At 33.5% G+C, this 25,471-nt stretch overlaps 2 protein-coding genes across 2 annotated transcripts; both read right to left on the reverse strand.

Annotated features, from left to right (window-relative positions):
* Nucleotides 1-94: 94 nt before the first annotated feature.
* On the reverse strand, nucleotides 95-5,944 carry LOC123205170 (probable disease resistance protein At1g61310). Its single transcript, XM_044622079.1, has 5 exons — nucleotides 5,291-5,944; nucleotides 5,084-5,195; nucleotides 2,795-4,134; nucleotides 1,764-2,225; nucleotides 95-115 (listed from the first exon to the last, which is right to left on the reverse strand). The coding sequence occupies exons 1-5, from the start codon at nucleotides 5,942-5,944 to the stop codon at nucleotides 95-97; spliced, it is 2,589 nt and encodes an 862-aa protein (XP_044478014.1).
* Nucleotides 5,945-9,494: 3,550 nt separating this feature from the next.
* Nucleotides 9,495-13,391, reverse strand: LOC123205212 (ER lumen protein-retaining receptor-like). Its single transcript, XM_044622141.1, is given in 7 exon segments — nucleotides 9,495-9,717; nucleotides 9,938-10,024; nucleotides 10,092-10,166; nucleotides 11,139-11,291; nucleotides 12,574-12,792; nucleotides 13,129-13,196; nucleotides 13,311-13,391. Coding segments are annotated over 7 exon segments (720 nt in total). The 3' UTR covers nucleotides 9,495-9,680.
* Nucleotides 13,392-25,471: the final 12,080 nt, after the last annotated feature.

Consider the following 25,471-nt stretch of genomic DNA (forward strand, 5'->3'; position numbering starts at 1 on the left):
TATAAATGTGGGAAGTATAAAGGAAAAGTAAAACATATGTATTTGTATTATGCTGCACTGCCCAACCTTAATTAGTAATTATTAGACGAAAATATTAGCTTGAATATGACAATATCTGCATGTTTCATGACGTACAACATTATAACAAGAAATAAAGGCAAATTTGAGTATGATTAGATGAGTAACAAATTAGGTAACTTTAAATAAATAAGAAAAAATTCAAAATTGTAATATAAATAAAATAGTGGAAATCATGCTAACATTAAGACATTCTTAATTCAAATTACCCAAATAGAAATATAAGTTAGTTCAAATATGAAATTAGCAACTACTGAATAAGGAATTATTCACAATCAAAATTAGATTAAAACAAAAAACACAGGGGATTTACTTTTCAATTTGGGATTAATAGGCCTACATGTTGAGCTTACTTTTACTATTTTCGGTAAAAATAAATAAGATTTTACTTTTACTATGTTCAGTACAAGCCAAGCCTAAGAGATTATATCAGCCCACAAAATAAATAAGATTTTACTTTTACTATTTTCAGTAAAAAAATAAATATGAGATAGATACCTTATGCTCAAAGCAAACGGATTTTGATTCAGAAACTTGAACTTCACCGTCCTTATTATTATCTTGGAAGCCTTGATATGTTGAAGTGAAGTTTGGACAATTTGATACCTCCAATGTTTTTAACATTAGCAATTCCAAAGCATCTACTTCTAGATAGAAAGTAGTAAGTTTTGGTAAATGTATAAGCTTCAATTCAGTTAATTGTGGGAAGATAGATTTAACCATTTTTGCTCCCTCTTCTTCTTCGACAATCTTCTCTAAAATCTCACAATCCACTATCTTAAGGCATTGGAGTTGCTGGAGGCTTTTGGCTATAAAAAGTGGAAACGCATATTTTATTTTATCACATCCCTCCAAAATCAATTGTGTCAAATTTTGATAAGAAAAAGTCGAAAGTTGACTCTCCCAAATCTTCCCAAAACTAATATTGACCAACTCCAAGACCATCAAATCAGTAAAAATAACTTGCAGTCAATGTTAGTTAATGTTTCAATATCTACCAAGTCATATGAGAAAATTTTAAAAATAAAATAATAACCAGATCTTACAGATTTATAGATGAAGTGCCATTAATATTAACAATGTGTTTAGTTTCATTTCCTCTAATAATATCAACTAATGGAATGAAGCAGGAAATGATGAAATCAATTTGACAAATGTTATATATCATAGAGACAAAAGAGACATACTTAATTGAAAGTTTAAATCACTTAAAAAGAAAAGAAGAAAAAAGACAACACCACAACCATACTTTAACAAACGTGAATTAGAATAAAAGAAAATAAAAATATAAAGCACGAAGGCTTTGCTTATTATGTTGAGCTTAATAGGCCAACATGTTGAGCTTACCTGGTCTAAAAAAGGCCCCCTTTTAATGATTTTAATTTATCTTTATAATAATTTACAACATGTTGAGCTTACCTGGTCTAAATAAGCCATTTTTTTTTTCTAATTTAAAAATCAAATAACATTGGCTTATTTAAACCCTGTACTTTAATATGTTTAATTTACAAGATTCCCATAAAAAATTGTCCAAATTCAATCCACCATTCTTTTAATTTTAATTATTTTTCTAAATTTAGGTTTACTCTCTCTCTCTCTCTCTCTCTCTCTCTCTATATATATATATATATACATATTCTTTTTTATACTCTATTAATAAAAAAAAAAAAACATGAGATTGATACCTTTTGCCCAAAGAAGATGGATTTTGACTCTGAATCTTGAATTTCACCGTCCTCATTATTATCTTGGAAACTTTGACATCTTAAAGTGAAGTTTGGACACCTTACTATCTTCAGTGTTTTCAATATTGGCAATTCCAAAGCATCTGTTCCTTGGTAGAAAATGGTAAGTTTTGGTAAATCTGTAAGCTCCAATTTAGTTATTCGTGGAAAGATAAAATTAACAACTTCTGTTCTTTCTTTTTCAACATTCTTATCTAAAACCTTACAATCTTTTATCATAAGGTATTGGAGTTGCTCAAGGCTTTTAGCTATGGAAAATGGAAATACATGTTTTATTTTATCACATTTCACCAACATCATCTGTGTCAAATTTTGAAAAGAAAAAGTTGAAAGTTGACTCTTCCAAATCCTTCCAAAACTAATATTGACCAATTTCAAGACCATCAAATTGGTGAAAATAACCTGCAGTCAAATTTGGTAACTTTAAATAAATAAGAAAAAATTCAAAATTGTAATATAAATATAATAACGGAAATCATGCTAACATTAAGACATTCTTAATTCAAATTATCCAAATAGGAATATAAGTTAGTAGTTTAAATATGACATTAGTAACTATTGAGTAAGAAATTATTCATAATCAAAATTAGATTAAAACAAAGGCATGGGGACTTTACTTATCAATTTGGGCTTAATTGGCCCACATGCTGAGTTTACTTATCAAATATGTGTGTTGGACCAAAATTCAGACCCCTACGAACATCCAATTTGAGAGATAAAACTAGTACAAGCCAATCCTTAGAGACAATATTAGCCCACAAAAGATGGACCAATTGGCCTAAAAAAGATATCCCTCTATTAATTATTTGACTGTATCTTTACAATAAATTCTTAACATTCAATTTAATTTTGAATTCAAAACTCAAATAATGTTGGAATCTATATATGTGTGCGTGTGTATGCATGCACATGTCTAAATAAGTTCTTATTTTTACTTTTTTTAAATAAAGAAATAAACATGAAATTGATACCTTCTCATTAAATAATGGCAGCATTTGCTTTTTATCAAGATCCTCCTCGTCATCTAAAGATTTGACTATGCGTAAGACTTCAACATTATTGATTCCATATAATTCTTCTTGAGAGATGGGTGAATTACAGGCAATTTCCAGAATCCTTAGGTATTTACTTCTTGGATCTTCGTAATACTCATATCCTATTGTTATTTTGTACCTTCTAAGCTCTTTGGAAATGAAATCTTTAGGCAACACATTGTTATCTTCAATATCCAATTCTAAACTGGTGAGGTTGGACAAGAGCTTCAATTCCTTGAGTACTTCATGCTTCCATTTAATAGGACATCCCTTTATATAAAATTCTTCCAATTTGGATAATTGTGATATCACATTTGGAGTAATAACTTTCAATTGCCGACAATCACTTAAATCTAACAACCTTAGTTGAGTCAACTGACCCAATTCTAGAGGAAACACTTCAATATCTAACTCTTGCAAGCTAAGAACTTTTAGTGTCTCTAGCTTTCCGATAATAGCAAAATCTTTAATTTCGCTATTATCTAAACACAATGTTTGAAGATTTGTCAGAACAATAATTGATGATGGTAATGACAATTGTTGTAGTTCAACTAAATTCAGTACTTTGAGCTTCGACAACATTGTGAAGGAGTCCTTCAGGATTTCAAAAGAAGGGTTAGACATATTGGACACAGAAAAATATTCAAGATCTGGACAATCCAAATCACTTGGCAAAAGTTGACTAATGATAGTATTGTTGCCAGGTAAGGAGATTTTTGTGCATTTCTTGAGTTTGTCTCTATCCTTCCAATCGCGTTCAACATCATTTCTCATTGTAAACACATGGTGATCCACATATGCAATTGTTGTGGCAATAGCACGAACAAGATCATGCATAGCAAATTGTTCACTTTCGACCCCATTAAGTAACAAACATGCATCTTTAAGGTCATCAACCAATTTATCTAATCTATCTCGTGCGTCTTCCATTGTCAAATTAACTCCGCCAAGAATATCTAGACACACAACATGTTTGAACAAGTCTAAAATGGAAGTATTATTTTTCATTAGACTAGAAATTAAAAACGTTTTCTTAAGCTCATCATCTCTTAAATACTTGTAACTTAAGGCAATCTTCGTGTAATCCTTTTCTAAGAATCCTGTAAACTTTGCTGGTGAAGGTGCTCTCAATTCTTGTAATGCATACTTCCAATCAGACAGACGACTCTTGTTTTTTAATGCTTTAGCTATTATACTAATGACAATAGGTAATCCGCCGCACTCCTTACATACATCATTTGGTAGAGAATACAATTCACGTGTTTGAATAACATTTCCTGCAAAGAGATATAGAATTAAACAAATTACATTTTCTATTTACATACATACTTTGGATTTAGAAACAAGAAAAATACAAAATATTGAATTTTAGTCATTTCCCAAATAAATCCATCAATTTTTTCTTTTATCTAAATGGATTCACTTTATAATATCAAATATGATTCCTCTTAGATTTTTATTTTTAAAAATCTATAATAGGACGCTGCCAACATAATAAGTGGCAAATAATGTCTCTCTCAAAGTGTTTGAAAAAGATATGAATCAATATCTTAAATGCAAAATAGTTTTATTTAACAAACAATATAAAAATAGGTTCTTAAGATTTTTTTTTCGTACACAAATTTAGCGGAAAAATTTATGTTTATTCATGTGCAAAATCTATTAAATTGTAAACGTTCTCATATTAAAGCTTCATAATAGTTTAAAGTCTTCACATTATATAAATTTTGATTAAAGTTTTAAATGCAAATCAAAATACTGCATTGAGTAAATTACATTTTTCACCCAAGGTTAGACCTTAAAATACTTTCCACACCTAGTTAGCACAAACAACACTTTTTACACAAAATAAAACTCTATTAATGAAAATATAGAAGTAATAAATTTTAGGAGATTGATTAACACAATAAAATCGAAGATAAAAAATTGATGTCTAGAGTAGGGGTGGATTTGATCTGACCAAACCTAAGGTTTACTCAAACTTGAAGCAAAGGCATAATGTTTGGTTCGAGCTCATTTGATTTGATGAACAATGTCATCGGAGAGCCACTGACATGGTTAACACTTAACATTGTCTAATTCAAAATGGTTAACAACATCATTGAAAAAATAAACAATGTCATTGAATAAACAAATAAATTGATCTTAAGTTGAGTTATTGAGCTATAGTCTTATCAAATTCTAGAGGTTCCCAAATATTATCTAGAATTAAAAGAATATTCTTGCCCTCCATTCTTGAATATAGCGCCTTGGCCCTTTCACTTTCGTTTTCGAATTTTAGACCTAAGTTGTCTGCAATTGCTGTTTGAATTTTTTTTATATCAGGAGATTCTGATACCTACAAGACACAAAAAAAAAAAAAAAGCCCAATCAGAACAAGAAAATAAAGCAAACTTTAAAAGATGAACAATATTGTATTGAATGTTTCTTTACCTCAACAAAAACAATATCCTCGAAGAGTTGGTCCATCTTAGCTTTTCTACCAAGTTCCTGCACAAGAGTGGTCTTCCCAATACCACCCATTCCATATACACCGGTCATGAAGACATTCTCATCAATTAGAGCATCCCATACATTCTTCATAGTAGAGTTTCTTGATTCAAAAGCCAAATAATCTTCACTAGACCTTAGCCAAATCTCCAATAGTGGATTAGTACGAGAGGAAACTGGACCCAATTCCTTTCCTTGCTGGAGGAGTGGATCAACATTATCCCGCTTTAATTTGAATGCTTTCTTGCTGTGTTTGTAGTGAATGATGAAGTTGCAACACAATCCCTTAGAATAACGCTGGTTGTCAGCTTTTTCTTGAATCAACTGCTCTACTTTAGTAATCGCCTTCTCCACATCATTCTGCCAATCCTTAACATTTTGTTTGATCTTCCCCAAATTTCTTTCAGCGGCATCAACTTGATCATGCACTTCTTCTTTGGTGTTCTTCAGCTTCTTAACTTCCTTTTCGAGATTTTTGAAATTGGTATTATAGTTGAACAAGTACTTAAATTGATGCGAAATGGGAACAACCAACCACTTGCCAACTTCAAGGACAGGGCTCACCACACTTCCGATACTCCCGGCAACATCACACATTTTTTGTTTTTTTAAAGTTTCAAAAACAGAAGAGAAGAAAGTGAAAATGATTAAAACACACCGAAATTAACAATAAACAACAGAAAAGATTTTTTTTTTTAGTAGATGAGAAATAGCCGATTTTTTTTTGAAGAATTCAGAATACTGAATCAAGGGATGTGGTTTCAGAGAGGTTTGTGAGTGAAAGTATTTCTTAATGATTGAAAGAGAAGAAATGTGATGATGATAAAGAGAAATGAAAGCTTAACCAAATTCAGTTGGTTTGATACTGAAAATTACCACTGACCTTATTAATTTGCGGTGGAAAATGAAGAGTAGGTAGATAATTAACCTGATAAAAATAAACACATCTTTCAGGAAGTAGTCACATGAAAGAGTTCAAATTTGGTTCTCATCCATCTTCATCTTCACATGATGGATCTCAACTGTAATCTCTTTTTTCTGTTTTATCTTATTTCATACCTCGAAAACTCACGTGTATCTTCCACCTAACTGTATTTTTAAAATTAAAAGCATACAAACCCAAGTTTACATTTCAACAACTATTTTAAATGTCCGTATTTTCCTTCCTTTTTCTTAGTTTCATGCCTGATAAACAGTAAATTACAATTCCACAAACTATTTGTTAAATTATTTTCAGAACATTCATTTTTTAAATTACAATTCTTTGTTTTTGGTGTCCAGATATTTTTCATTCAACTCCTAATTTATGAGAAAATTGATTAGAAAAAAATTTTAATCTGAATGCCTGATTCCAGTTTCTGCGTGTGCTTTCCAGCTAAAAAGTGAGCTGTCATGGAAATAGATTTTCACAATATATTGTTCAGAGACTAAGAGCAGGAGAGAGACTTACATGTACTCCAATTGTTTCAAATATTATATTTGTACCAAAATTTTCACGTCAGTCTCATTCTTTTTTCAATCGTTTTTTAAGCCAATTCCATTGATCGTTAATAAAACGGGCAACATGAAATGACATAACACAAAAATATTTTAAACCAAAAAGGTCCCATCTCAAGTCACTATATTACTTTTGTGATTGGATTTAATTCAAATTAATTTAATTTGACACATTATTTTGTTTGTTTTGTGAGTTAAATTTTAATTCGATAATTTAATTAGGGTTTAGTTTAGAACTCTATTTGAAATATTTTTTATATTGTCAACGATATTATTCATTAATTGATGATATTATTTATTATATCGATAATCTCTAATAATATTTTTAATTAGTTCAAACAAGTTCAATCTCGAATTAATTATTATGAATTTAAATTAAACTTAAGCAAACTTATATTTGTCAGTCTTTATAAGTCAATTTCATTCATTGTTAGTTACACGAACTATTATGAAATGGTACTTCACAAAAATATTATAAACCAAAAAGTTTCATCTCATTTTCAGGTTTTGTATAGCTTTTATTGTTAGATACAGGCTGAGCTAACTTAATTCAATTATACATTTAGTTTAATTCAAATCTCCATTTGATAATATTAACTATTATATTAATAAAACTATTTATTTATTATCAAAACTATTTATTTAGTTAATAATATTATTTATCTCTCTTTTAATCTCTAAAGACATTTTTTATTAACTCGAACACTTTCAATCTCAAGCTATCAATTGTACATTTGTGTCAAACTTAAATTAACTCATATTTGAGTTTGGTTTAATTTGAATCTACCCATAATTACTTTTGAAAAGTAGTAAGACCTACAAAATTTGGACACGGTTTTTGGGTGTTTATGTTTGGTGACCCAACATGATCCACTTGTGAGTTTTAGCATAGCACAACACAACTTGTGACACATTAAACGTCATCATTTTCAATCTAACACAGCTTCACCCAGTGCCTCCTCTATTATAAAGAAAAGCAATAAAAAGTGCTAGTCAAAAGTACCAAATTCATTTAATTATAAAAGTCCTTTGAGATTACACTTGATAGCTATATAAGAAAATAATCACCTCTGTCATATCGAGACGATCTCATTAATATAATTATATTACTATATAAAAGACTTATAATAAGAATAAATCTCGATAAACTGTTTGTATCTAAATTGTATATACATTTAAAATCTTACAAATATAAAGGATTTAGCAGAGATAGAAGACCCCAACCACTATTTAGAGATTAGATACACATTCTCTTGTATTACATTACTCTACCAGAGATTAGCATACATCTTATTTGCATTAATAATAGGCGGTGGCCATCACGGGCATCCAACAACCAAATTTGAGTTGGTTTTTATCTGTCACCCGTTATACAAAATGGACACAACAAACGAGAGGCCTGCCAGATTTTTTTTTTGGTATTTTTATTAACAATTGCAATATAATAATAATAATTAAGAAAAATTGAACTTCACCCAATTTACTAGGAACCATGTTTTTGAGTTTTTGTCAATGTTTTTAAAATTTGATTGAATTAGCCTATTCGGTTGATTAAATTATAAATTAGTTTACAATTAAATTCAATTTTATAATGTGGTCTGATATTTATATAAACATTAATTAAATTAAAATTCGATCAAACTTAATAAATTTATTGAATTAGAAAAATTGTTTATGTATAATTTACAATTCAATAAATTCATAAATTAGTTAGGAACATACGTATAATTTAAAAAATCAATACATAAAAGCTCAAATAGGTTGATCACTTGGAAATAAGGCTTCTGTATTGTTTATGTGAGGCAGGGCTGATCACCCCATTACATTTTGTAGCTAAAAATATGTCCCTTGCCAAACTTTACTAAACATTCAAATTTTACTTTATGTGTTAATTATTAAGAAGATTTAAGTAGAATGACAATCAAAACATTTCATAAGACAATTAGATCAACTAGCTGAATAATTCATAAGTTACACACACAAATACAATATTTTAGTAAAAAAGGCATCCCAACAGAATATCAGATTGTTGCTGCCTTAAATAATACAGGGTCTCACTACCACTACACACACAAGCTAACAAACCAAGCAGAACCCAAGCCTAGAACAAAAACTGACAAAAACAGAACTTCTATAGGTTAGGTTTTTCGTTATTATATCATTGAATTCTGGTACATATGTGTGTGTGTGTGTACAAGTTTACTTTCGTAGGTACCATTTCTAGTGCAGTCAAATAAACACTCTAAACAGACTCCATCCAAATCAAATAACCATCAAGTAAAACTCCCAAATTTTTAAAATTGGAGTTTCAGTCTTGTCTTTTCTAGTGCTAATCATATCAGGGCCAACCTGCCAAAAATATACACAAATATAGATGAGACAACATGCTTAAAATTCTATGCTTATTAATTTCAACAAAACTGCCAGCTACATTTTCTGATAATAAGTGTTTTCTAATCCAGAGACATAAGCTCACTGCTCTTTCAGACCAGATATCGGTAAAGATGAAATAGAAGAAAAATCTGAACCTGCAGAATAAGTGTTCTCTAATGCAGTGTATCAAGATGTTGATGCCTCAGAGAAAAACACAGGCTTTGTTCTGAAAAAACAAGCATAACCATATCAAAATGTTGATGCACTCGTACAATGATGTATTATAGCTGAAGTTGTACAGACGGAGTAATGATATTAAAATAATACAGGACAAGCATTGAAGCCAAACTTTAGTGTATTTAAAGTGAAATAAGGAAATTATCAGTCATCTAAAAACACAGCCATGAGAGAGACCATTTTTCTTATGTTTGCAGAACATTAAACCAAAACAGACTTGATCAACTCAGGCAGGCAGCTTCAGCTTCTCATGGTTCTTCCAGCTGCATAAAAGAAAGCATTTTATGTTCGCAAGACTCAAAAAAGATGCAATTGATTGCTTCTTAAAAAAAGCCAATAATCAATTCAACCACCTCAAAAAAAATCAATTTCCACTCAATATTTCTTTTTTTCTAAACCAGAAATGAATTGATAGCTTCTGATTACATCATTACAAGCAGCAAATCCGGGAATATAAATGAAAAAGAAAACATGGAAATATACCTTTTAAAATAGTAGTAGAAAAAGTCAGCATTGAGGGCAGTCTGAATCAGATCTGAAACCCAAGCTGTTTTCAACATTTTGACATAACTGCTGGTTAGTAATGATATCCACAAGTAGAATTAAAAGTTTGACGAGACATATAGCAGATTAAAACATAGGTATCCATCTGATTTTGTTCTTCGCAAAGTAACGATAAACCCAGTTGAGGATATATAAAGCTCGGTAAGCACTATTTAGGGAGAAAAAAAACAAGAAGAAATATCACCACCAGTAATCTCATCGAAGGAAACCCAGAGAGAGCAGATGAAACATGATGGAATTCAGTAAAAAGTAGAACAAAATTCTTCCAAATATAAACTAATTTACATAGAAAAAGGAGATGATAGAAGGGATAAATATAATAGGCTGAACACTCATCTATAAACTTGCATCTATGAACTTATTATTCCAATACTAATTTCCCTTTTTAATAACTATAGAAACCCAATTATTACTCTTACTGGATTACAAGAATTATTGCTGCAGAAATAATGTGCAATCAAGAGAAAACTGGTCTACGCCAATATCCTGCCATGGACCAGTTTACTTCATTGTAGTTGAATGACTACGACCAATCTAGGTCAGTCATATTGGGATCATCTTCCAGCAATACTGATATAAATCTAATTTTTTGGTTTACATAACATGTTGTGAGAACAATTCATACCACAAGAAAATGCAAAAGGAATACAAAATATATTGACCAACTTTACTACATTGTACAGTACTCATAGATTCTATGTGCTTTTTGAATAGAAGTGGCTTCAAATAATTCAAGCAGTAATAGTATTTCGGGTTATTCCAGCCCAGTACACTCATAATCACAGACTATATCAATCTTTTGGATGCAGAGACAAAGCAATGGTTCTAAGGAAATATGTTGTTTTGGACTTTCGGGGAGAACCTTGAAGAAGTAATAGAAGATTTTGGCCTTGGCCACATAATATTTTCAAGACATTTTCCAGTGCTTAAAATTGAAATAACATTGGAGATTTTGGACGGTTTTGATACTTGTAGAGTAGCCTATCAAGGCATTTGATTTGATTGATTATTTTTACATCTAAATACAATTTTGAGGACTGCAACAGTAATTCGAGAAAATGAAACAATATGATAAATAGATGAAAGAAAGTTAGCAGCTTTGGGAACATATGTGGCTTACCCAAGCAGGAAAACATAGTTTCCAGTTAAGTTGTCAATATTGCTTGACCTTTGCAGCAAGACCAGTTGGGGCAAGATTGCCACAGCTTCAAGATAGATAGAGAAACTACACAAAATTTGTCAAAACAGGGTGAGTTTTCATCAGAAGTCAAATCTATTTATCAAGTAAAAGGTAATTTTAATGAAACCATGGTTGAATCTTACTTTGAAGCAAAGGAACAGATTCATACCAAAACCCAAATTAGGGGGTTATATAGCTAACAAATAAATAGTTGACAAAATATGACTAGAAGACAAATTTATCGGAAATGGAAAATTAAGAATTATTTACATCATTAAGACCTCTTTCCAAATCAAACCGTATCATGAAGAAATTACACCTAGAGCAGAAAAAGAAACCAGTTGTAACCATGCTGGATAAACAACTATGGAAAGCTCACATGTAGTTAATTATTTGACAGCTTTATCATGCCAAACCTTGACTATGAAGACAATAAGTTGCTAGGTTCCAGAAAAAAGGACAAATCAAACACCATGTAACTCACTTAACTTAGCCAACCTGTGAAGTCTATATATTGTTTAGTGCATCCTTCATTTGTAACAATTTAACGTTCTAGGATGAGAGAAAAGTAATACAGAAAAACGCCCAATCCATGATTAGATAAAACTCACATATTAGAGTTCATTCAAAACAAGATAATAAAGTCCTTCATTAAAAAGGAGATAATATGTGCATTCATAACCATAAGAGATGACAAGCTCCTTGTTGTATTAATAGAAGACTAAGAAAAACCTCATAATGTAGCTCCAATTTACTTTATGTGTTTGATTGAAGAGAAAGACAATTTTGCTTCTGTTTTCTGTTCTATAAATCAGCAATTGTTATTTGAGCTATATGAGCAACATGGAGAACATAAAAGAGTTTAAAAATTTATAAATGTTCTAAAGGACAGAACATGTGAAAATCATCATTATTTTTACTTGAAGATCCAATAACTGTATAGGGATGAACCAGCTTTCAAATTAAGTTTGTTTACAGTGACTATGATATTATTATTCTGCATATTTATAGTGATATCTGAATGTCGCAAACATGCAAGTAAGTCTCTGAAATTTGTGTTTCTAAAGGGGACTCAAAACACCAGTACCTGACATTTTAGTCACTTGAAAATGAATTATTGTTGGACTATTAACATGTATAAGCATTCCAAAACATTATTTCTAACGTGACAGACAATGTGATAGGTCAAGCATATGTGAATTAGACTAGAGAATTAAGCATTGATTCATTTTCAACAATAAGGTGCAGCATTTGTCAATAAGAATTGCTTTCACTTCGGCATAGTTTAAGTAGGTCATTTTCTGTAGCCAAAAATACATTGAAGGGGAAACAAAGGAAGAAGACAAGAAAATTCCGTACCTCAATAGTATTGTACTCATGGGGAATCAACAACGCCAAAACAAAACATGAGAGAATCAGGTAATAATGTCTAGAGGTTTCTTCATCCTTGTTATATGTTTGCTTCGCAACTTGATGGTACCGCATGTACCAAACAATAGCGATTGAAGTTCCAAGAAAGACTAGCTTTATTACAGAGTTGTAGAATGAGACATACCTCGCGAACAGATCAAAGAAACGAGTGACAAAGATGATGTGGATTTGAACCATTCAACTCCCGACGACGTTGTACAGCAATAGAAGACTATATCATGGCAGGAAAACAGATTGCGTTTCACTTAATGGAATGGCAGTATCATTGCGGTAAAACAGGGCAGGAATTATTGAGTTTAATTTTGGCATTCTTTATCTGTTACTCAAATTGTAACTGGTTAATGAGCTGCTGACGTGTAATGGCTGAAGTCACGCCAAAAAAGATAGTAGTTAACGTCCACGTAACGAAAATAAATCATTATGAATTTAATTTTTACTATTCACCATCCCCTTCCTCTGGTTCTATTTTCTTTTGTTGATTTAGATAGCTTCACAGGTTACATAGAGTTCTTGAGTTTTAAGTGAAATTCCTGGGGCAATTACCTGATGTGTTAAGCACACACATAACTAGGAAACCCCGGGAAACCACATAGCACAGATATTTTCAAAATCTATGAATTAAATAAAGAAAAATAGGTGTCCCCTGTTTCATTCAAGATTATGTGCCAAAAATAGTCTGACTGAAATTGAAGGTAGAACTCCTGAACTGAAGTAATAGGTAGCAATGTCTGAGCACAAAATAGATATGAAAGTTCCTGTCATCACATTGTGTCTCTGTCATGTCAGATTAATGGGACTTGTTGGAAATTGTCAGCTCAAATATTCTTTTATACCTTTGTTCTGTTACTTTTAAGTTATAAGTAGTGTGCATTTTTTGTGTTGAGACTAACGTATTTCCACTTTATTTGTCATGCATTCATTAGTGTATCCATTTATACATTTTGCAGAGAACTGTGCATTCTGTTTGGGGAAATGCAGGGTTATTTAGATGTTTTAAACCAGATGTTTGGATGAATCTATCAGCACTTTTCTGTAATTCTCTAATGCTTGAATTTTTTGTCCTCTTGCACACTAAAAGTACCAGGGAGAGTAGGTCTCTGATTTTTATGTAATGCAATTGTGGTTGATCTGGTACTTTGGTTTTCATTATTTCCCTTGGTTTATTAACTGGTCAATAAATGCCTATACTCTTGGTCAGTGGAGAAGTGATTGTTTATCTGCATTCTGAGTTGTTGTGTACTAGTTTCTGCTTTTTTATTTTTGATTTTTTTCTTATTCATAGGAGGTTCAAGATAATTTAGAGGAAAATGCAAGAGATGGAGATGCTAATGATCAGCGGCATGAACCAAGGAGTCCTTCCTAGGTAAAGGCAATGATATGGTTCCTGGAAACGGTTCTCCTCCTTTCTTAAATCTGGGATTGATTACCATGGAGAAGGAAACTACAAGCAGTTCATGGTTAAGTTTAAATTTATGTGCAGCAGGTCATCATATGCGCACAAAACATAAGAATACAGAGGGAACAATAAGCGATGGCCCTGCTGCTAAAGATATCACTTCTCCTGTCAACAGATCCTTCAAGAAGACAAACCCCAACACAAAAAAGGTTTCAAAACAGAAGGATAGCACAGACGTGGCGCAACAACTCAGCCTGAGTCCGACAGGGAGGAAACCAAGGAAACGTGTGCCAAACTAATACAAGTTTGAAATATTTCTATGGTAAAACATGAGTTTTGTTAAAGGAAGTGATGTTTAGATATTGGCTACCGGTCTTTGTCGTCATCTATCCCAATTAGCTAATCAGTTATTGGTGCCGAAGTTCAAGGACTTGAAGAGGGGGAGATGTTTGATCTCTCCCTTTTCACCAACACCAGTTTGGATTTATTTGGTTCATACAGCTGCTAGTTAGTTTATAAAGAAGGTCTTCTTCTTTTTGCCTAATTGTGAATATGTTTTTGGAGTTTTAGGGGATGAGTCAAAAAGTAAATGTGAAGAGTGAAAATCATGTACAGACTTAAATTTTGTTTAGTAGTCCCACTATTGGGGGCCATAAATGATCCTCTGGAAATATTGCTCGCAGGTTTTGTCACTGATATCAAGAAAACCCAATTTACTTGCTCTGACAATGAAAGAATAACTGATGAATTTGACTGTATGGTAGATAGGGTGAATTCGAACTGAGTGAAGTTCGAACATAGATGAGTTTGAATATCTTTATTCGAATTTAGTTCAAATCTAGATCATCTAGTTTGAGCTTGAATTGGTGAATATAATGTTAGACAAATATGCAGTAATTTCAAATTGTTAGTAAACCTTGAAACTTAAGCCAAATTAAAGTTTTCAAATTGAATTTAATTCATTTAAGGGAAATTATTAAAAATAGACAAAATTAAAGGGGTCAAAGAAAATTGCCCAAAAAATTTAGGTTTAAGCAAAAATGCCCATGTTTTGTGAAATGATGAAACTACCCCCATATATAAAGTTAACAAATTATCACTGTACAACGGAGAGAAAATTCCAAAGTTTCCCACATCCCACGGCAATCCCACGGCGAACGTCATTTCCGCCGATTTTCTTTCGTTCCGGCAACCGAAAATGGCAAATAAGGTTAGTATATCTCTTGTAATCTTCTTTAAATCAAGTTATTGCTGATATTATTGAGATTTGATTGAGAATTTTAGGTTTGAAATTTTAGGGTTTACGGGTTGAATAATGCTTAAAATGTTTCGATTTTTGGTTGTTTTCGTTGAATTGATTGAGGGGTTTTATGTTATACAATGTGTAGATTTGATTTATGTGAAAATCGGAGGTCAAAACGACCAAAAATTGGCCGAAAATGCTGCCGAATGGATCGGCTGTCTTGCCGTGGGAACGAAATTTCCCACGACAAGAGATTTCTCCCACGGCAGCTAAATGGACAATGGGTTTTTGGGGGGTGAAATGGCTTTTTTAAAACATTGGGTTTTCGGGGAAATATTTAGCCCACGTCGGGTTTTTATGATTTTCGCACGTTGTCGTGGGAAAAGCGCAATTACGAAACTGCCCCCCTTTATAAGCATAGCAAAATTTCATTTCCTCCCACGGCAAGTTGCGTTTTCACTGTGCATTTCCACGAAAATTCCAAAAGCATTCCACCTCCCACGGCAATCCCACTGCAAATGTCATTTCCGTCGATTTTGAAGCTTCCCGACAACCGCAAATGGCAAAGAAGGTTAGTATATCTCCCGTAATCTTGTTTGGATCAATTTATTACTGAAATAATTGAGATTTGATTGAGAATTTTGGTTTTGAAATTTTAGGGTTTACGGTTTGAATAATGCTTAAAATCTTTCGATTTTTGGTTGTTTTGGTTGAATTGATTGAGGGCTTTGATGTTATACAATGTCTAGCTTTGATGTATGTGAAAATCGGAGGTCGAAACGACCAAAATTGGGTCGAAAATGGCTACCAAATGAATCGGCAGTCTGCCGTGGGAACAGCGTTTCCCACGGAAGCACGAGTTTTCCTACGGCAACGAATTTTCCTTGTTTAGTTGGGGGGTGAAGTAGGTTTTTTAAAACCTTGGGAGCCGGTTAAGATTTGTTACAGCACAGGGGGTTTTATGGAAATTTGTCATATAACAGTGGACTTTTTTGATTAAAGAATTTTCATGAGGGGTTAAATTGAGGATTTTCTTATCTACGGTTTCTGATCGTGTAGTTTTCGAATTTTATATCCGTTTTTTCTATTTTAGGTTTTTCTATATCTATTTTTCAAATTTCAAATTCGAGTTTTCGAATTTTGGTGCTTTTTGACACAACTTACGATGTAACGACATAATTTCAACTTAATATTTTGATTTTTTCGTTTATAGGATATATCGATTCGTTTTTTCCAATTTTTCAAATAATTTTTCAGTTAGCGACATTCATAGGTATTTCAACGTATAGAATTCGAATTTTAGTCCCGTTTTTTCGAATTTCACCATTTTAGGATATATCGATTCGTATTTTCAAGATCTCCGAACGATTTCCCGAGTATCATCACTTTTAGGTATTTCAACGTATAGAATTCGAATTTCAGTTCCGTTTTTTCGAATTTCACCATTTTAGGATATATTGATTCGTATTTTTAAGATTTCCGAACCATTTTCTGAGTATCGTCACTTTAAGGTATTTCAACGTATAGAATTCGAAATTCAGTTCCGTTTTTCTGAATTTCACTATTTTAGGGTATATCGATTCGTATTTTCAAGATCTCCGAACGATTTTCTGAATATCGTCACTTTTAGGTATTTCAACGTATAGAATTCGAATTTCAGTTCCGTTTTTCTGAATTTCACCATTTTAGGATATATCGATTCATATTTTCAAGATTTCCGAACGATTTTCCGAGTATCATCACTTTAAGGTATTTCAACGTATATAATTCGAATTTCAGTTCCGTTTGTTCAAATTTCACCATTTTAGGATATATCGATTCGTATTTTCAAGATCTTCAAACGATTTTCTGAGTATCGTCACTTTAAGGTATTTCAACGTATAGAATTCAAATTTCAGTTCCGTTTTTTCAAATTTCACCATTTTAAGGTAAATCGATTCGTATTTTTGAGATCTCCGAACGATTTTCTGAGTATTATCACTTTAAGGTATTTCAACGTATATAATTCGAATTACAGTTCCGTTTTTCTGAATTTCACCATTTTAGGATATATTGATTCGTATTTTCAAGATTTTCGAACGATTTTTTGAGTATCGTTACTTTAACGTATTTCAACGTATCGAATTCAAATTTCAGTTCCGTTTTTCTGAATTTCACCATTTTAGGATATATCGATTCGTATTTTCAAGATCTCCGAACAATTTTCTGAGTATCGTCACTTTAAGGTATTTCAACGTATATAATTCGAATTTCAATTCTGTTTTTTTGAATTTCACTATTTTATGATATATCGAATCGTATTTTCAAGATTTCTGAACGATTTTTTGAGTATCGTCACTTTAAGGTATTTCAACGTGTAGAATTCGAATTTCAGTTTCATTTTTTTGAATTTCACCATTTTAGGATATATCGATTCATATTTTCATGATTTCTGAATCATTTTCTGATTATCGTCACTTTAAGGTATTTCAACATATAGAATTCGAATTTCAGTTCCCTTTTTCAAATTTCATCATTTTAGGATATATCGATTCGTATTTTCAAGATTTTCGAACCATTTTCCGTTTATCGTCACTTTAAGGTATTTCATTGTATAGAATTCGAATTTCAGTTCTGTTTTTTCGAATTTCACCATTTTAGGATATATCGATTCGTATTTTCAAAATTTTCGAACAATTTCCTGATTATCGTCACTTTAAGGTATTTCAACCTATAAAATTTGAATTTCAGTTTCGTTTTTTCTATTTTTCGTCAATTCAGGATAACTTAATTCATATTTTGTTATTTTCGATCGAATTTTTGGTTGTTAACATTCTACGAAAGTTGAACGTATAGAACTCAAATTTCAATTCTTATTTCTTAAGTTTTGTCATTTTTATTTTGATTATTTGATATTTCTCATCTTTTTATATTTTTTTCACTAATACATTTGTTTACATATTTATTTTTATGAATGTCTAACAATTTTTACGTGATTGTTACAGGATATTTCTCGCAAAAGAAGACGAGTTGACAGCGAGCACAGCGTACTGCATTATCTCGGATTTCTTCTACATTGACCCCGCGTCAGCTGTGACTATTTGAGAGGACATGTTTCGGGTCCTTTCTTCGTTTACCCGAAACCAAATTCTGTGGGATATTAGTTCATGCATTTCTACTACGACAGTTACATCCACCCTTTGCCAGAGACGAGTTTTGGTTTAGGATTAATGGGGTCGATGTGAGGTTTAGCCCGTTTGAGTTTGCGTTGGTGACAGGACTTTTGTTTAGCCGTCGGACTGATGTTTCTTCATATATTCCTCGCTCCTCTGGACATAGGATCAGATCTACGTACTTTCGCAGTTGTCCGAAGGTGCAGTATCATGACATTGAGCGTGTTTTCTTGTCGAGGCCATAGGGGGATGACGATGTTGACGCTGTCAAACTCGCCTTGTTGTATATTCTGCACATGGTTTTGTTGGGGAATGATCGACGAAAGAAGGTGTCCACAGAGTACTTACAGTTAGTTGATCATTTGGACGGGTTTAATTCCTACCCTTGGGGTGTCGCTGTTTGGCAGATGACATACGATTCTATGTCACAGGTGAGTGAGAGAGTCTGTTCCGGACGGATGCAAGAAATCTGTAAATACGACCTTTACGAATTTCCTTTCGCATTTTAGGTAAGTTTTATATTATTATTTATATATATTAATTGGCAAAAATATAAATTGATTTATTTACATCGTAAATGATTATATTGCAGTATTGGATATATGAGACTCTAGAGACGTTACACGAGTGGATTGACCTTGTCGATCTCTATGTGTCCCCACGAATATTGAGGTGGCGTACGCGAGACGTCGCTGTTTGGACTCATATCGGCCGTATTTTCACTGGTGATCCGGTATGTACTAGTAAATTAATAAGTCGATTAATTCATTATATATTACAATTATTTTGACTTATATATCTTCATCATTAGGAGGATGTCACATTCCCTCTTTGTCCATCAGTCATTGAGGAGGGTTTACCGTGGTACGCTGAGATTCGTGAGTACACCGGTTTACTGGATGCTAATTCCTCCTTATCTTCTTCGGTCCCGACCGCGACTGTAGACGGGGCTCCTCCATCCTCGAGACATTCAGATGTACCCGTAGAGACTTCTGAGACACGTGAGGAGCCTATTCAGCCTCCTGTTATCGAGCAGCATGTATGTTCCCATGTTGTTCAGAGCCCACGGACGACAGACCATCCTAGAGTGGAGGACCACCCTAGCGTGGAGGAGCATCCTGGTGTGGAGGACAACACTACCTATCACGCCACCGAGCAGTGTCCCCCATTCGTATCACCTAGTATTTCTACATCAGATACTACATTAGCGCACTGGGGTGCTACGATTTTACGTGAAATATCGAGTTTTCACGACAATATCTCTTCTCAGATGACTCGATTACGTGACGATATCTATTCCCAGATGACTCGATTAGAGGATCGTATGACTCGTTTGGAGGACATCGTCACGCGTACATATCCAGCCCCCGTCGTTGAGGTTGTAAAACTACTTCTAATTTATTACTTATATAAAATGTATTCAGTGTTATTATTCTGACAACTATTCGAACCATTCGTACAGGAGAGGGACGACGTTATATTTAATGTCCAATGTTGTTATTATATTACCGCAATACCATCCCATCAGTCACATGAGGTACGAATATAATTTCAAATTTATATTTAATGTCCAATGTTGTTATTATATTACAATATCGTTATATATAAAATGTCACTGAATAGATTTAATATTACTATTATCTTGGGGTCATCGACAGGATGGGGCACCGGTTGACCCTTCGGTGACTTCACCGATCCGATCTGAGGTATGTCACTTATCATTATAACTTAATTTTTAATACTATTTTGTTATCGATTAATTCATGATATATATTTGTATAAGGTCTTCGTCATGAGGAGGGTTTACTGATCGGATCTCCTATCGTTTTAGATCATCCACTGGAGGTATGAAAATTATTGTTCATATGATATTTTATATTAAATATCATTAACCATTTTTTCCTTTTAATGTATATAGGGACTCGACATTGACATATCATCGATCAAGGGTTATCTCCGGACACCTTTCCCGGAAGTTCAGGTTATGGGGATTTAAGAAATATCATTGATCAATTTGTCTTTAATATTATATATTTTTTTAAATGATTTTTTGTCTCTTTTTTAGGATGAGCGACTTTGGTTACTTGCTGATATCCCGAGCTCGACCAAAAAGCTTGTGGATATTAGTTCACAGGAGGAGGACGTCCAGGAGGATGTTTCTGAGACCGTTCACATTGAGGTTTGTCAATTATAATTACTAAATAAATATAATTGTTAAATATATGTCACTAAGATGTTTTAATATATAATTATGCAGTCTGTCGACAGAGCACGCGCTATTGACTTGACCGTGATTCAGGATTCTCCGGTTAAACCTCCTCCCACATACGTACAGAAGGTAACATAAATCGAATAATGTGTATGTTTTTGTTGAATGAAATAATGAATTAATAGTTTTTTGTAACATACCGCACGTGGTCAAATCGTCCGGAAGGGTCCACTGGTTCACACCCCGTATACAAATCCACTCAGAGGGAGGGCAAAACGGTAACTCACGACGATTCCATCCTCTACGTCAGACCGTGAGGAATCTTTCTTCACATGGTATACCAGAGTTGCGCCTTCTGATACACATGATGTGTACTTCATAGGATCGAAGATGAAAGATAGCTTCTGGAGGCTTGTTGTAGAGTTACGCGAGTGGTTGACCGACGATGTGAGTTGTTCATACTATATAATTTGGTAAAAAGCTAGATATATTTATTAATAACTAACACGTGAACTTGTTTATACCATTTTAGCATGTGGATTCCTTTTTGGCTTTATTACGTCCGCAGCAGGACGATCACCAGTCAACTATCTCACAGCGTTGGACGACTGCCCACACATTCTTCGGAGGCCATATTGAGATGGCCTAGAAGAGTTGGCAGACCACCCCGATTGGCGAGTTTGAGTTATCGGGGCTCTTCACGAGGATGGTTGATACAGTGTACACCCCGAGATTGTTATACAAACCATGGGGGCTGGTCGATCAGGTATAGTTTATATATATTTCTATTACATTCAAGAACATAACGACAATGATAAGTTTATAGGTTTTCATCCCTATAAACTTCGAGAACGCACATTGGGTCGTCGGAGTTATAGATTTTCGTGAGTGGTCGATTACGGTGTACGATTCAGAGGTTTCATTTTTAGGGAATATAGGGACTCTGGAGCAGCGCATGCGACCATACATGACCTTTATTCCTGCGTTATTAGAGGCGACGAGTTTTTGGACAGCTTCTGGGATGACTCTACGATGTGATCCCTTCATTTTGCATCGAGCGTCGGATGTCCCTCAGCAGGGGGTAGGCTCTGGTGGCTGTGGCATGTTTATGTTGCGATTTTTTGAGTGTTTGGCGTTGTCACGGAGCTACGTTTTCCCCCGGGAGTCGTCTACCTCTATGCGTCGATGATTAGCGGCATAGTTGTACTTTCACTGTATCGAGTAGCATATGGATGTATATTTATCGTTCTTCCTATGTTTATATGTATATATTCATTGTCTAGTCATCTACCTCTATGTGTATGATATACTTTCTCTGTGGTTATATATGGATATGTTTCGTATTTGATTTCATTTTTTAAATCATCTTGACATGAAAAAACAATAAAAACGTATGATTACTCAAACATGTAAAAACTTAAAACAAATAGAGGAAATCTAGTAATACTGAAATAACTCATAAGAAACACTAAATTTATTACATCAAATGACAATACAATTACATGTTTGAAACAATAATAAAAGTACATCGGTTACATATCAGTTCCACAATGAAGAATCATATAACAAACAAAATTGAGTATAAGCATGTCAAGATCTCGTTCCTTTGCCTTTTGTAGATGAATGCTGCGGGGCGGAGCTCGGGACCAGTGCTGGGGATTTACAGTGGGTTCGTGTGTGCCCCAGTTCATGGCAACGACTACAAATCCTCGGTGTAACTATTTCTCCTTGCGATGAACGTCGATTTCTGTTTGATGGATGACCTGCACGACGACTATCAAGGACGGGAGGCAATATAACTCTCTCCTCCAGTGAGTGTAACCAATCAGATTGATTTCCAAGAGGATTGATCAGTTCTTGATATATTACATGGTAAATATCGGTGCAAAAGAATGGATGAACCTAGGCATGCACATTCGTGAGTCTCATATGTCGTGCAACGACAATGGCATGCTTGCACGGAATACGTGAAAGCTGAAACTTTCTACACGTGTAAGACATGTCACCAAAGTCCACAATACCCATGAATCCGCCAAATCCAACAACCTGATACCGAATAGGTGTAATCGGTCAAACCTCTAGACTTGCAGACTTTGAAAGGCGATTGCTGATCTTCTCTTCTGCCCAAAGGGTGAGGAAGTTATGACATTCACCTGTAATTCGGAAAAAATATTAAGAATACATTTGGTAATATGATTAACAAAGTGGAAAAAAGTATATGAGACAACTTTTAATTAAGATCGATTTGATACTTACTTGCATGGGTTCTCTTCTCGTAAAACCATCGTTGCATGGTACCACGAATAAACTCCAAAAGCATGGTTATAGGTAGGCCCCGAGCGTGTCTGACAAGGGCATTAAATGACTCAGCAATATTTGTGGTCATGATGTTGTATCGATGTCCTGGAAAGTACGCTCTACTCCAACGGTGAAAGCTGACATCCCGTAGATAAGCTCCAGCTTGGGGGTTCATTGAGTCAATGGATTGCATAATTGAACCAAATTCAGACTCTGTGTATGATTTACCGGCTTTCCAATATGCCCCCGCGACCTGTAAGATGGTAAAAAATATGAAAACTCATTGTAAGCAAAATGTTTGAAAATGATAAACTATTATAAATTTAATTACTTGTTTACAATATACCTTTGAGTCTCGTTTATACTTTGCCTGCATGTTACACAGAAGGTGATGACAACAGCATCCATGGTGGACATCTGGAAAGAGTTCAGCCATTACCAAATAGATAGCATGATGTCGATCGGAGATTATTGCAAGCTCAGAGAGGTCAGGGATGCATTCTTTAATTCTCATAAGAAACCAACACCACGTGTCGTGATCTTCTTTTTTGCTGACACCGAAACCAATAGGGTATATTTGATTATTACCATCAAGAGCCACCGCAATAAATAAATGCCCCAGATATTGACCTTTAAGGAAAACAGTGTCAATGCAAATAACGGGGCGAAGATATTGACTAAACGCACGAACGAAACATCCTAACGCCATGAAAAAAATTGTAAATTGATGCTCATCATCTGTTTCAATAGCAGTAACGGTGCCCGGATTAGTACGTTGTAAATTGTAACAATAATCTGGTAACAGCATAAAAGATTCCTCCAGTGAACCCCTCAATGAATTGATAGCCCAATTTGTTGCCCGCCAAGCCTGTGAGTAGGAAATATCAATTTTATATCGGTCGGCGATGTCAACAATTATTTCTTTAGGCCGATAAATTCGATCAATCATCACAAACTTTGATCTCATTAATTGACCTAAAGCTCGGGCGCCAGCTTGTCTATGATGTGGCAAGATTTGATCAACTAAACATGTGTGGGTAGGATTCATAGAGTTGATACCCCACACATCACCAACAGTGGACTTGGTTGCATGTATATACCACTTACAATTTTCGACCATGCACTTAATTTCCCACCGTTTCTTGTCAGACTTTTTGACATCAAATTGAAATCCTTTCAGTAAGGCGAATTGCTTCATAGCGTCTTTCAATTGGACTTTATTATGAAAAATATCCCCTATCTTGACACCATGCTCCTCTCGGATCGATCTGGAACTACTTGATGATGCTGATGGCTGTGGAGAAAAATCAGGAAGCCACCTAAATGGATCAGTGGGGACATTGTCAAAAAATGGCCCAGAATAATTTCCACCACCTGAAATAGGATCTTCAAGCTATAAACTATCCATACCCTCGGTAACTGATGCCATATACTCAGACTCTACATCTTTTGAAGGAATGTCGGGCATATCATTTCCATCAAAGTCACCCCAATAGGGAACTATATCTTTTTCTCCATAAGCCCATGAGTTTGCAATATACAACGGGTCATTACTGAAATCAATCAACTTTTCCAAATCATATTCTTTTTTGACCCAACTACTTTCGTTTTCATCTTCATCTTCATCTTCATCCTTCTGCCCTTCAATTGGGGTACATGTAACAAATACATGAATACATTCCTGAAAGTACTGGGACATATCAAGAAGACCTTGGACATCTTCATCATTTTGGATCTGGATGGGGTCGTCGAGCTCAATTTTTCTTGGCTTCATTGATACTTGAATGTAGTTTTTCATTGGATCAATACTGCAAGACTCCGTCAAAAGCTCAATAAATCCCTCGAATGTTGTTCCATAAGGGATTTTAATCAATTGTTTGGCTCCTCCAACATATTTCATTGTGTTGTTGCGACCTTGAATCCATTCTCCTTGATAACGAACTAATGCATAACCATCCATTTTAATTATAAATCCTCCAATGACCAGTTTTTGAAGATAATTATTCATTTATAATAAAAAAATCAATAATAACTATGAAAAACAATCGTACAATTATTAATAATTAAAAAAAACTCCTAATATTTTTCTAATAATTTATTTATCCCCTATAATTATTTGACAATTTATATAACAATTTATATAACACTTTCGTATGTTATTTTACCCCTCAAAATGCATCTATCTGTTTGTAACGTTCTATTTAAAACGTTTTTATAATATCTATACTTTGAAATAGATATTCAAATTCTATACTTTGAAATGCTTTAAAATGTTAATAATAAAAAATTTCTTCAGAAATCTGGAAAATACTAGTGGATATATCTTAAAACGATAAAATTCAAAAAAACAGAACTGAAATTCAAATTCTAAAAGTTGAAATACCCTAGAATGGTAATAATCGAACAATTCTTCGAAAATCTGGAAAATACAAGTTGATATATCCTAAAACGATGAAATTCAAAAAAACAGAATTGAAATTTGAATTCTAAAAGTTGAAATACCCTAGAATAACATCAATCGAAAAATTCTTCAGAAATCTTAAA

The sequence above is a fragment of the Mangifera indica genome, unplaced genomic scaffold, assembly GCF_011075055.1.
Source record: "Mangifera indica cultivar Alphonso unplaced genomic scaffold, CATAS_Mindica_2.1 Un_0002, whole genome shotgun sequence".
In the NCBI taxonomy this organism is placed as follows: Eukaryota; Viridiplantae; Streptophyta; class Magnoliopsida; order Sapindales; family Anacardiaceae; genus Mangifera; species Mangifera indica.